This window comes from Phyllobates terribilis, unplaced genomic scaffold, assembly GCF_046119375.1.
Source record: "Phyllobates terribilis strain yellow unplaced genomic scaffold, ASM4611937v1 Scaffold_5__5_contigs__length_657084704, whole genome shotgun sequence".
Taxonomy (NCBI): Eukaryota; Metazoa; Chordata; class Amphibia; order Anura; family Dendrobatidae; genus Phyllobates; species Phyllobates terribilis.
Genome location: NW_027362765.1, coordinates 41,980,338 through 41,994,289, shown reverse-complemented (window position 1 = coordinate 41,994,289; position 13,952 = coordinate 41,980,338). Strand labels below are relative to the sequence as shown.

At 42.1% G+C, this 13,952-nt stretch overlaps 1 protein-coding gene across 1 annotated transcript in view; it reads left to right on the top strand.

The window, feature by feature from the left end:
• Window positions 1-11,713, top strand: part of LOC141270650 (uncharacterized) — a 63,423-nt gene extending 51,710 nt beyond the window's left edge. Inside the window, exons 2-7 of the mRNA XM_073680737.1 lie at window positions 1,347-1,496; window positions 1,626-1,805; window positions 1,878-2,001; window positions 2,085-2,182; window positions 2,381-2,471; window positions 8,737-11,713. Of these exons, the coding sequence (XP_073536838.1) occupies window positions 1,419-1,496; window positions 1,626-1,805; window positions 1,878-2,001; window positions 2,085-2,182; window positions 2,381-2,471; window positions 8,737-9,815 (1,650 nt within the window). The 5' untranslated portion in view covers window positions 1,347-1,418 and the 3' untranslated portion in view covers window positions 9,816-11,713. The remainder of the gene's footprint in view (window positions 1-1,346; window positions 1,497-1,625; window positions 1,806-1,877; window positions 2,002-2,084; window positions 2,183-2,380; window positions 2,472-8,736) is intronic.
• Window positions 11,714-13,952: the final 2,239 nt, after the last annotated feature.

Here is a 13,952-nt window from a genome sequence, read left to right as displayed (position 1 = left end):
CATTCATTAGATGCTACAGTGTGCAGGCCCCGAATTTAGATAGATACTGAAATAACATAAGTGCATGATTAGTAATAGCCATAACATAAATGTCCCATGAGCATTTAAATTGAACCGCAAATCACCCGTCAAAGTTATAAATGGGCCAAAAAAGAGATTTAACTGACTGAAAAGCTAAAAATTGTTGCCAGTCTTACAGAGGGATGCAGCACTTCTGAAATTGGTAAGATATCAAAAGTTTTGATGCAAAAAACGTGTTGAGGAAAAAAAAATGCACATTATCTGCCAAAGATGTGAGAAGAATCTATTACGGGTCCGGATGGTGGACCCCCTGTGCCATGGTACTAGGAGGGACCGGAGTGGCGTAACTACACTGTGTTTCAAATTATTATGCAAATAATATTTTCTCAGATTTTCCCAAATTACCTATATGAATTGCAGTCATTGTAATTTTCCAGTCAAATAACTATTAGAGTACAATTGAAAGGTTTTTGTACAAACTGCCTATGATAACAGTATATTTAAAAAAAAATAAAAAGCTCAAACTGCACTCAAAATGCATGTTCCAAATTATTATGCACAGCAGAGTTTTCAACCTTTTCATTTTAATAAAGAACAAAAAAATGGTCATTTTTGAAATTATAAGCATTAGCAGGTTATTACAAACTGAAATCATACAGTTTTCAACTCAAAACTTTATTCTAGGTGATGTTACATTTGCACATAGGACCGCTTGTTCGAAAGGAGCTTCTGAACTCTCTCGTCCATTGAATTTGTCAGGTTTTGGATGGTTTCTGCTTCAATTGTTTTGCATGAGGACAGAATACCCTCCCAGAGCTGTTGCTTAGATGTGAACTGCCTCCCGCCATCATAGACACTCCTTTTGATGATGCTCCAGAGGTTCTCAATGGGGTTGAGGTCAGGGGAGCATGGGGGCCACACCATAAGTTTGTCCCCTTTTATGACCATAGCAGCCAGAGATGTAGATGTGTTATGTGCAGCATATAGAAATATTTGTGTGCGTACTATAAGTGCCTCACAAAAATTTTGGATCCCCGAATAAATTTCCTCTAGTACAGTAATCACTTGCTGTTTCACTCTTACACACGTGGTCATTGTAGGTGAAGTGGCCCTGGTGGTGGTTGTTTTCCTTTTATTAATTTCTCATACATGTTGGTAACACCTCTGTGGCCAGTGATTAGCTGCAGGGTTCATGTGAGGGTGTGACATAATCTGTCCTGAAATATGAAGAAGCTGCTTTATATCTCCTCATATGTTTCCCTTTATTATCTTCAGAAATTGTTTTTTGTTTATGATTTTACTCATTTTCTCATCTTCCCATTCAGGTCGCTACAATATCGGATGCTCTTTCTGGAGATCTTTTATATAAGAGAATTTTCCTGATTGACCCATCAAGGATGGATAGGGACAGGGACAAGATGGCGGAGAGGATATTACACCTCACCCTAGAGATCCTCTTCCGGCTTACTGGAGAGGTGAGAGATCCTGATGATGTCACATTACATCATTCTTATCTATGGGAATAACAGATGGACAGAACTGGAGAGGTGAGGACTCTGGAAATGTCTGTAGTGAGATTTATTAATGTTTCTCTCCATAACCAGGATTACACAGTAGTGAAGAAGACCTCTAGTGAGCGCTGTGAGACCCCTGTGTCTGAGGTATGGGGAAGACCCCTGAGCCCAATCACGGGGCCTCCACCTCACTTTGTGATACATCAGGACGCCAATGACCAGAAGATCCTAGAACTCACCTACAAGATGATTGAGCTGCTGACTGGAGAGGTGACACTGGGATATTATACAGTAACACTATGAAGGGATCAGGGGGGATGACGGTATCATTGTATGTGTCAGGTTCCTAAAAGGTGTCTGGATTTTGCCGTCTATTTCTCCATGGAGGAGTGGGAGTATTTAGAAGGACACAAAGATCTGTACAAGGACGTCATGATGGAGGTTCCCAAGACCCTCACATCACCAGGTAACACACAGGACTAAATACACACGGCCTATAATTATCTGCATGTAAAGAATGAATTCAGTCCATGTATGTGTTTCCTCCAGTTCTATCCAGTAAGAAGACAACACCAGAGAGATGTCCCCGTCCTCTTCTTCCACAGGACTGTAAACAAGAAAATCCCAATGTTCCTCAGGATCATCAGGTAGATGAAGAGAAGGTGTCATGAGATCTCCTCTATGATGTGTAGACGGCTGTGAAGGTCTTGTGTTCAGTCTTCTTTTATCCACCAGTATTATATGTTTTATACTTGTGTAATGAGAACGGAGGAGATGGCAGGATTAGAGCTGATCATAGATGTGACTTCTCCATTTGTCTGTGACTTTTCCAATATTTGTTTCAGGGTAAAGATCTGACCCATATTAATCCTACAGAGACATATGTGAGGGGTGATGAGCAGTGTAAAGAGGAGATACTTACATATGACTACCCAGGTCAGTAGTAACCACCAAATGCAGAGAAGTCACAGATTGTTCTCAGTCACTGGTTGGTACCATTTTGTATAATGTGTTGTGACCTTTGTGATCTTTCAGTTTTTTTGGTTTCGATTCACCGCTTCTGCTAAAGTGCTATATAAATACAGGTGCATCTCACTAAATTAGAATATCATCAAAAATTTAATTTATTTCAGTTCTTCAATACAAAAAGTGAAACTCATATTATATAGAGTCATTACAAACAGAGTGATCTATTTCAAGTGTTTATTTCTGTTAATGGCGATGATCATAGCTTACAGCCAATGAAAACACAAACGTCACTATCTCAGTAAATTAAAATAATTAGCAAAAACACCTGCAAAGGCTTCCTAAGCATTTAAAAAGGTCCCTTAGTCTGTTTCAGTAGGCTCCACAATCATGGGGAAGACTGCTGACTTGACAGATGTCCAGAAGGCAGTCATTGACACACTCCACAAGGTCCTAGAGTTCCAATTTTCATTTGGAAATCAAGGTCCCAGAGTCTGGAGGAAGAGTGGAGAGGCACACAATCCAAGCTGTTTGAGGTCTAGTGTAAAGTTTCCACAATCGGTGATGGTTTGGGGAGCCATGTCATCTGCCTGTTTAGGTCCACTGTGTTTTATCAAGACCAAAGTCAGCGCAGCCTTCTACCAGGAAATTTTGGAGCACTTCATGCTTCCCTCTGCCAACAAGCTTTTTGAAGATGGAAATTTCATTCACCAGCAGGACTTGGCACCTGTCCACACTGCCAAAAGTACCAATACCTGGTTGAAAAACAACAGTATCACTGTGCTTGATTGACCAGCAAACTCGCCTGACTTTAACCCCATAGAGAATCTATGGGGCATTGTCAAGAGGAAGATGAGAGACACCAGACACAACAATGCAGACGAGCTAAAGGCTGCTATCAAAGCAACCTGGGCTTCCATAACACCTCAGCAGTGCCACAGGCTGATCGCCTCCATGCCACGCCGCATTGATGTAGTAATTGAAGCAAAAGGAGCCACGACCAAGTACTGAGTGCATTTACTGAACATACATTTCAGTAGGCCAACATTTCGGATTTTAAAAACATTTTTGAATATTGTGTTATAAAGTATTCCATAACTGCACTACAATATGGTGCTCCTTCCTTTCTGAGCTTTTCATTGTGCCTGAAAAGTATTTCCCGATTGCATGAAGGGTATTGGCGCCCTCAGGAGAAATTGCACAATAAACTGAGGTGCATTTTTTCCTATTAGTCCTTATAAAAATTAAAAATTCGTGGCTAAAACAATATTTTAGTGGTAAAAATGTAATTATTCTTTTTTTTTTACCCCCCAATGGTATAGATTTCTGTGTGGCACATGTGCCGCTAGATGAGTTAATTGGGGGGTTTAGTTTGTAAAATGGGGTCACTTTTTTGGGGTTCTGCTGTTCTGGATCCTCAGGGGCTCTGCCAATGTGACATGGCACCCTCAAACCATCCCAGCAAAATCTGAGCTCCAGTATCTTCTCTTCTGAGTTTTGCACTGTGCCTCAAAAGTAGTTTTTGACCATATATGGGGCATTGGCGCATTCAGGAGACATTGTGTATCAAATTTTACCCCTCATTTTCTCCTATTTTCACTTTTGAAAATTAAAACTTTTGCCCAAAGCAAAATTTTTGTGGAAAAAAATTTAATTTTCCATTTACTCAGCCGTTTACCGATTGGATTCATTTACCGTATTTTTCGGACTTCAAGACGCACCGGACCGTAAGACACACCTCGGTTTTAGAGGAGGAAATAGAAAAAAAAATGTAAGCAAAAAATGTGGTCATGATGCTCTGTCATGGGGGAGTGGGCCTGCAGCTGACACTGATCAAGGGGTAATGTCCCCCATTTCTGTTAATATCCTCCATCCTAGTATATATGGCCCTTCCTTCCTGTTATATGTGGCCCCTATCCCCATCATGGTATGCATGGAACCTCAAAGCCACTATCCTGGTATGCATGGCACCCCACATCCCCATCCTGGTATGCATGACATCCCTCATCCCCATCCTGGTATGCATGGCACCCCTCATCCTGGTATGCATGACACCCCTCATCCTGGTATGTATGGCTCCCCTCATCCTGGTATGCATGGCACCCCTCATCCTGGTATACATGGCACCCCTCATCCTGGTTTCATGGCACCCCTCAACCCAGTATGCATGGCAACCCTCATCCTGGTATGCATGGCACCCCTCATCCTGGTATTCATGGCACTCTTAATCTCTCATCCCTCTTCCTGGTATGTATGGCACCCCATATTCCTCTTCCTGGTATGTATGGTCCCCCTCATCGTTCTTCCTGGTATGTATGGCCCCCCTGATCCTTCTTCCTGGTATGTTTGGTCCCCCTCATCCTTCTTCCTGGTATGCTTGTCACCCCCTATCCCATGCTGCACACAAAAAAAATAAACACTAGTTCTACTCATCTTTCTTCCCTGTGTTCCAGCGCTGTGTCCATCTCTGCAGCCAGCACTGATCTCAGTGTGAGCTGCGCATGGCGATGACGCCATGTTCCCTTACACTGAGATGCTGTGCCGGAAAATTCACTGCTCCCCACGCCCTGACTGTGTGTGTGGAGAGCAGTGACCATTCATTCTCTCTAATAGCGCTCACACTGTACCGCAGCGCGGCTCCTACAGCAGCCAGCGGTCAACGTGCCCACTGTTTAAGTCTATGAATATTCTCTACAACCCACTCCCATGGGTTGTCGTAAATATTCATGAACTTTAATAGCGGGCACACTGACCGCTGGCTGCTGCAAGAGCCTCGCTGCGGTACTGTGTGAGCGCTATTAAGGAAAATTAATATTCAGTGCTCCACATGCCCATGGGCATGGGGAGCAGTGAATATTCATATTCTTTAGAGGTGGCCACAGTGTAGGCTGCAGCAGGTGGCTCCTGCCTCCTGTGCCCTCTCCACCGCCACTGCCGCTCCCCCACACCACCCACAGTCACAACATATAGTCCATATACATTCAGAATATAAGATGCACCCCCCACTTTCCTCCAAAATTTTAGAGGAAAAAAGTGCGTCTTATAGTTCAAAAAATTCGGTATTTTATATTTTGATAGATTGGACATTTCTAAACGCAGCAATACCAAACGTGTATTTTTATTTTGAATGGGGAAAAAGGGGGTGATGTGAACTTGTTTTTTAATTATTTTAAAAATAAAAGAGGGGCGATTTGAACTTTTTGGGGGTTTCTTTAAACGTTTTTTTTTACTTTTTATTAGCCGCATTGGAGACTTGAAGCTACTATCTTCCAATCGCCTGTACTACACACAGCAGGACTTTAGTAGAAATCATGATCTCTTATGAATACCGGTCACGCGCTGGCGTTCATAGGAGATTTACAGTGACAAAGACTGGGGTCTTCAATAGACCACGGCTGTCATGACAACCCATCGGAACGCTGCAATCACGACAGACCAGCTGTCATGTACAGGGAAAGATGCAACAGATCAGCTGTCATGTGCAGGGAAAAATGCGGGCTCAGCGCTGTAGCCCGCATCAAATACAGGGAGATGTCCAAGGTCGTTATGGGCATAAAAATTCAAAGTTTGAAATATGCTAATTTTTGCCAAATTTCCGATATTTTCAAAAGTAAATGCCAAAAATATTGTCCTAAAAGTACCCTTAACTTGAAGTACAATATGTCATGAAAAAAACTGTTTCAGAATCACTGGGATCCGTTGAAGCCTTCCAGAGTTATTACCTCAACTGACATTGGTCAGAATTGAAACAATTGGCCTGGTCAGGAAGGTGAAAACTGGCTTGTTAGTGAATGGGTTAAACCATATGTTTGAAAAAATCCAAAAATATGTTTCGTCAGATATGGGGAGAAATGGCCCGGTCTTGAACTGGTAATAATAGGTAACAATAAATTGTCTTTTTTATGTTGCTTTATGATGCCTTTTGAATTGGGATCATATTAAAGTAACTAGGACAAACAGGTAACCATACAGTGGTGGCCAAAAGTAATGGCACCCCTGCAATTCTGTCAGATAATACTTAGTTTCTTCCTGAAAATGATTGCAATCACAAATTCTTTGGTATTATTATCTTAATTTAATTTGCTTGCAAGGAAAAAACACAAAAGAGAATGAAGCAAAAATCAAATCATTGATCATTTCACACAAAACTCCAAAAAATGGGCCAGACAAAAGTATTGGCACCCTCAGCCTAATACTTGGTTGCACAACCTTTAGCCAAAATAACTGCGAACAACCGCTTCCGGTAACCATCAATGAGTTTCTTACAATGCTCTGCTGGAATTGTAGACCATTCTTCTTTGGCAAACTGCTCCAGGTCCCTGATATTTGAAGGGTGCCTTCTCCAAACTGCCATTTTGAAATCTCTGCACAGGTGTTCTATGGGATTCAGGTCTGAACTCATTGCTGGCCACCTTAGAAGTCTCCAGTGCTTTCTCTCAAACCATTTTATAGTGCTTTTGGAAGTGTGTTTTGGGTCATTGTCCTGCTGGAAGACCCATGACCTCTGAGGGAGACCCAGCTTTCTCACACTGGGCCCTACATTATGCTGCAAAATTTGTTGGTAGCCTTCAGACTTCATAATGCCATGCACACGGTCAAGCAGTCCAGTGCCAGAGGCAGCAAAGCAACCCCAAAACATCAGGGAACCTCCGCCATGTTTGACTGTAGGGACCGTGTTCTTTTCTTTGAATGCCTCTTTTTTTCCTGTACACTCTATGTTGATGCTTTTTGCCAAAAAGCTCTACTTTTGTCTCATCTGACCAGGGAACATTCTTCCAAAGCGTTTTAGGCTTTCTCAGGTAAGTTTTGGCAAACTCCAGCCTGGCTTTTTTATGTCTCGGGGTAAGAAGTGGGGTCTTCCTGGGTATCCTACCATACAGTCCCTTTTCATTCAGACGCCGACGGATAGTACGGGTTGACACTGTTGTACCCTCGGACTGCAGGGCAGCTTGAACTTGTTTGGATGTTAGTCGAGGTTCTTTATCCACCATCAGCACAATCTTGCGTTGAAATCTCTCGTCAATTTTTCTTTTCCGTCCACATCTAGGGAGGTTAGCCACAGTGCCATGGGCTTTAAACTTCTTGATGACACTGCGCACGGAAGACACAGGAACATTCAGGTCTTTGGAGATGGACTTGTAGCCTTGAGATTGCTCATGCTTCCTCACAATTTGGTTTCTCAAGTCCTCAGACAGTTCTTTGGTCTTCTTTCTTTTCTCCATGCTCAATGTGGTACACACAAGGACACAGGACAGAGGTTGAGTCAACTTTAATCCATGTTAACTGGCTGCAAGTGTGATTTAGTTATTGCCAACACCTGTTAGGTGCCACTGGTAAGTTACAGGTGCTGTTAATTACACGAATTAGAGAAGCATCACATGATTTTTCAGACAGTGCAAATACTTTTGTCCACCCCCTTTTTAAGGTTTGGTGTCGAATTGTATCCATTTTGGCTTTAGGACAATTCTTTTTGTGTTTTTTCATTGAAGACAAATTAAATGAAGAGAATAATACCAAAGAATTTGTGATTGCAATCATTTTCAGGAAGAAACTGAGTATTATCTGACAGAATTGCAGGGGTGCCAATACTTTTGGCCACCACTGTACATATTCTTATCGGGCACTCCAAACAACACATTGTCCTCCGGACTTAAGATATCTCCATCAGCACCTTACAAAATTGCTCTGCTCCACCTGTGGCTGTTAGAGGCAGGTGTTGGCTGTGTCTCACAGCCATTATCAGCTGGATATGGGGCAGGCTCATTCCATGAGCCTGCTCCATTCAACTGCTACTGACGTGCATCGTACATGTACAGTGTATGTCGGTAAGGGGTTAAAGGGTTAATATTGCTAATATCCCAGTTACTTTTCTGTAAGTAGATTGGGGAATATTCATCTTATTTAAAATAGCCATATAAAGACCAAGAAATCGCTTATTCGTCAGACCATCCAGACCTTTTTATATACGGTTGCATGGATATTATGGGATGTTTCAGTATTCTAAGCTTTGAATTATAAAACTTTTTTCACTCATGTATTTGCTGTGGTTTCAAAGAAATGTAAAGTTGTGGTCTATGATTGTTAGTAAATGCCTTAATGACACTACATGACATTACAGTGATTTATCAGAAGTCTGGGTTTATCACATATTGATTTATAGAAATGTTACACATGATCAATATTATATTAAAATGATATTATACAATAATAAAAAAATACATTTTATTCCCGGCAGGTGATTATATCAGAAGCCCAAAGAGACATGTGAGATCTTCAGATTTTGAGTTATTTGATCATGATATCACAGAAGTTGCATATGAAGAGCAAGTCAGTATCCCAGATCTACCATCAGCCCTTCAGAGCGAAGATTCATCATCTGACCCTTTTCAACAGCTCCTGTCTCCTGATTCATTACAGAAAAATAACAGAAAGGATGTTGAACATGAGAGATCTCCCAAAGAGGAGAATCCATGTTTACAAGGTGGAAAGTGTTATGAAGATACATTAAATCTTGTTAAACTTGAGAAAAGTCACACAAAAGCAAAGGAATTTTCATGTTCAGAATGTGGGAAATGTTTTAGGACTAATTCAAAACTTGTTATACATGAGAGGATTCACAAGGTGGGGAAGCCGTATTCATGTTCTACATGTGGAGCGTGTTTTAACCGTTACTGGAATCTCACTACACATGAGAGAACTCACACAGCAGTGAAGCCATTTTCTTGTTCAGAATGTGAGAAATGTTTTACACATAAGTCAGATCTGGTACCTCATCTGAGATGTCACACAGGAGAGAAGCCGTTTTTGTGCAGAGAATGTGGAAAATGTTTTACAACTAATTCAAGACGTGTTAGACATGAGAAAATTCACAAGGAGAAGCCTTATTCATGTTCAGAATGTGAGAAATGTTTTACACGGAAGTCAGATTTTGTATTTCATCAGAGAATTCACACAGGGGAGAAGCCGTTCTTATGCACAGAATGTGGGAAATGTTTTTCTCGGAAAACATATCTTGTTATGCATCTGAGATGTCACACAGGCGAGAAGCCATATCCATGCTCAGAATGTGGGAAATGTTTTTCTCAGAGATCACATCTTATTGGCCATCAAAAATCTCATACAGGGGAGAAACCTTATTCCTGTTTGGAATGTGGGAAATATTTTAAACGGAAGTCAGATCTTGTTACTCATCAGCAATTCATACATGGTATAAGCTGCTCCGATGCAAAGAATTTGGGAAGTGTTTTAACTAAAAACCATGTTGTGCTAAGTATCAGCGAAGTCACAATGGAGAGAAGCCATTTTCAGGCTTAGAAATCAGGAAATGCATTTCTAGGTAATTAAATCTTGTTAAACATATTTAAACAGAGGAGACTCCATATTCATGTCCTTAAAGAGAACCTGTCAGTAGGATTTTGCTATGTAAACTACAGTGATTGCCATATTAGTGCTGTAATACTGATTACAATGATACTTCCAGTGAAGAAATCCATTTTGTGGTTCTTGTGTAATTAGTGTTGAAAGTTTTGCTGTAATCATTTGTTCGTTCATCGGGGCGAGACTATGAGCTGCCTCCTTTCTTGTTTCTCTGGCCTCTCCGTCTGTCTCCTGTTTAAATGACAGGTCCCTGATCCCTTAGTGACCTGCCTCCTTTTTAATTAGCACGCCTGAGCAGAACTTTCTATTGTGTCCCAAAAACATTAATTCTCCAACAAAATAGTGGTGGCGGCGCATTCGCAGTTGCTTCTGAAAGTCTATGTAGCATTGGCGTCTCTGCCTCCTGTCGGGCAGAGACGCCGTTCCCCTCACCGCTGCAGTCCTGTTCTGGCGTCTTACTGCTCTTCCGCTGCTGCTGTGGCGCGCACCGCGCGCAGCTTCCCGGGCACTGTCCTTAGGGCACGCACGCACCCTCCCTTTTAAAGGGGCTGCACGCGCCGTCCTCAAAAGTCCCCGGCCAATGGCTGGAGGACTTCTCCTATATAAGGCACCTCCTCCAAAATGGAGGTGCCTGTGCAAGGTTGTTGTTCCGTGTGCTAACACTCTCCCCAGCCCTCAGGTCCCGCTGCCTGTCAGTCCTGCCCGCCAGCCTGTTTAACAGTTCTGTCCTCCAGTCTATCTACAGTCGTGTCCGCCAGCCTGGTTACCTGGAACATCTGTCAGTTACCTTCCGTGCCCGCCAGCCTGCTTACCCTGAGCACCTGCCTGTTACCTGTTGTGCCCGCCAGCCAGCCTACCTGGAGCACCTGCCTGTAACCTGTCGTGCTCGCCAGCCTGTCTTCCCGGAGCACCTGCCAGTTATCTGCCGTACCCGCCTGCTTGCCTACCTGGAGCACCTGTCTCTGCCAGTTACCTGCCGTGCCCACCCGCTGGCCTACCTGGAGCACCTGTCAGCCTTCCTGCCGTGCTCATCCGCTATACCGGTCAGCTTCTGTCTTCTGACCCCTGGGTGTCACCTGCTCTCACACAAGGTCTCTCCCAGAGTGGCACCTGGTCCACCTGCACGGGTCCCACCCTGGTTCATGGAGTCGACTGAGCCGCCGTGTGACCTGGGTCGGTCCGAGTAGGCACTTAGTTATGCCTCTCTGGTCCCTCCTTGCACCGCAGCACAGAGGTTCCACCACCCGGACCCGTAACAATCTATACTGATTCTCAATCTGTGCATGTGCTGCCCACCGTGCCCAGAGGACCACTGAAGAAAACCATCGGATAATCATTAATAAAGTTATATAAATAATTTATATAAATAACAAGTTCAACCCCACTGTGCCACCAATGTATTAAAATCTATAATGAATCCCAAAGGCACTCAACTATATTTAATTCACAGAGTATACAAAACTCCAAGCTTTTTACACAAGATAGGTGATTTTGCATCATGGCGATATCCTAGGTGTGGTGTGGGATTGATGAGGCATATTTGATGCCTATGATGTGGAAGTGAGGTTATATCCTTGATAGAAAGGGTATATGGAGTGAAATTCTTAACAGATCCCCGTATATGTACTGTATATTGTGAATATTTCAGGATGGAGTGGATCTCGGCTTGCCCCTATTCATAGGTATCTCTCGTATCTTATTTCAAGCACGTAAACTTCTTGCATTTCACTAGTTAGACACACAACCTCCATCTATGGGAAAGCTACAATGAAGGATAAATAATATAATCTGGTCGGAAAGAGGAGTCTACCATAAACGTAAGTCTATTAGCAAATTCAAAAAGATATGGAGTCCTTTGTTGGGTACTCCAGAGTTGCCCACAAATCTTCTAATTAGAGATAGAATATTAATGATGCTATCGCTTTAATTGTTACTCACGTTTTATCTTCTACGAACGGTATACTCCGTTATTCTAGAACCGCTCTGAAAATGGTTCTCTCTGGAATGTTGGGATTTGGGTTTAGGGTGGGTTATGGAATTGAAGTTGAGATACTTTGTTCATGTTTTATACTATGGAATTACTATGTCATTTATGTTATTTGAAATATGGAAAATTTGTTTTTGGAGTTTTTCAATAAAAATTATTTGATTTTAACCCCTTTACAGCCTGTGACGTATTAGTACGCGCAGGCTGTAATCCCCCGATTCAGTGAGGGCTCCCTCGCTGAGCCCGCACTGAACCGGGCACATGTCAGCTGATTATTACAGCTGACATGTTCCCGCAACAGCCGCAGGTGGAATCGCGATCCACCCGCAGCTGTTAACATGTTAAATGCCGATGTCAATCTCTGACAGCGGCATTTAACAGCGCCGCGCCGGAAGCGCGTCACTTTCCCCGCCCATCGGCGACCCCGTCACGTGATCGCGGGTCATAGATGGGTGGTCATGACAGCCCTGGGTCTGCAGCAGACTCCAGTGGTTGTCATGATCTGGTCGCTATGAGCGCCACCTAGTGGTCGGCGCTCATAGCACAGGACCATTTCTGCTACATACAGGTGATCTGCTGATCATCTGTATGTAGCAGAGGCGATCAGACAAGTGCTGCTTCTAGTCTCCTATGGAGACTATAGAAGCAAGCAAAAAGTGAAAAAAAAATGTTTTTAAAAATATAAAAAAAATATAAAAGTTTAAATAACCCCCCTTTCGCCCCATTCAAAATAAAATAATAAAAAAAAACCCTACATATACATATTTGGTATCGCCGCATTCAGAATCGCCCAATCTATCAATATAAAAAAGAATCCGATTGGTAAACGGCGTAACGAGAAAAAAATTCTAATCCCAGAATTACGTTTTTTGGTCGCCGCAACATTGCAATAAAATGCAATATCGGGCGATCAAAACATCGGATCTACCCCAAAATGGGATCAATAAAAACTTCAGCTCGGTGCGCAAAACATAAGCCCCCACTCGGCCCCAGATCCCGAAAAATGGAGACGCTACAGGTCTTAGAAAATGGCGCTATATATATTTTTTTTTACCAAACTTTGGAATTTTCACCGCTTAAATAAAAAAGAACCTATACATGTTTGGAGTCTACGAACTCGTAATGACCTGGAGAATAATAATGGCTGGTCAGTTTTAGCATTCAGTGAACGTGGTAAAAAAAAATAAAAAGAAAACATCTGTAGTATTGCACTTTTTTTGCAATTTCACTGCACTTGGAATTTTTTTCCCGTTTTGCCGTACAAGATATGGTAAAACTAGTAATGGCGTTGAAAAGTACAACTCGTCCCGCAAAAAATAAGCCCTCACACGACCATATTTACCAAAAAATAAAAACGCTATGGCTCTGGGAACAAGGGGAGCAAAAAACGAAAATGCAAAAACCGAAAATCCCAGGGTTGCGAAAGGATTAAAAAAAAATCTATAATGAAGAATGACTTTTAGTACATATGTAACTATCCATTTATCTATTATCAATCAATTATCTATTTATCTACCTACCTATCCATTTATCTATTATATACACATGTATCTATTATAGATCCATTTTTCTATCCTTCTTATATATCTAGCGATCTATCCTCTATGTATCTAAAGCGGGGGGGGGTAACCTCCATGTCATAGTAAGCATGCCACATGTCGTCGCCACATAATGTGAGACGTTCTGAGACGTGCCTGTTCCAAAATTAAATTGTAAAATTCAAATACGTGCACGGAAGAACTACATTTGATACATTTGAGCATCAGGGCAGATCTGTCTTTTATTACACAATCGGTCACTTATATAGCTTATTAATAGTCACAATATAATTGGCTCAGCTTATCTCTACATATGTGCTGACATTACATGTCATTGGCTAAAGGGAATTCTGTCTACACCCAGCTTTATGACTTTAGAAATATCTCACTTTCTAGTTTCTGTTTTCTCAAAGTCTTTAGACAAAGACATTCCTGAGGGACCCTTTATCTCACACACACATACTGATTCAAACTCCATTTTGGTAAACAGAAGATACATGTACAAAAATCAAAATGGAGTCAGGATAGATAAAGTAACTCCTTCCCTTC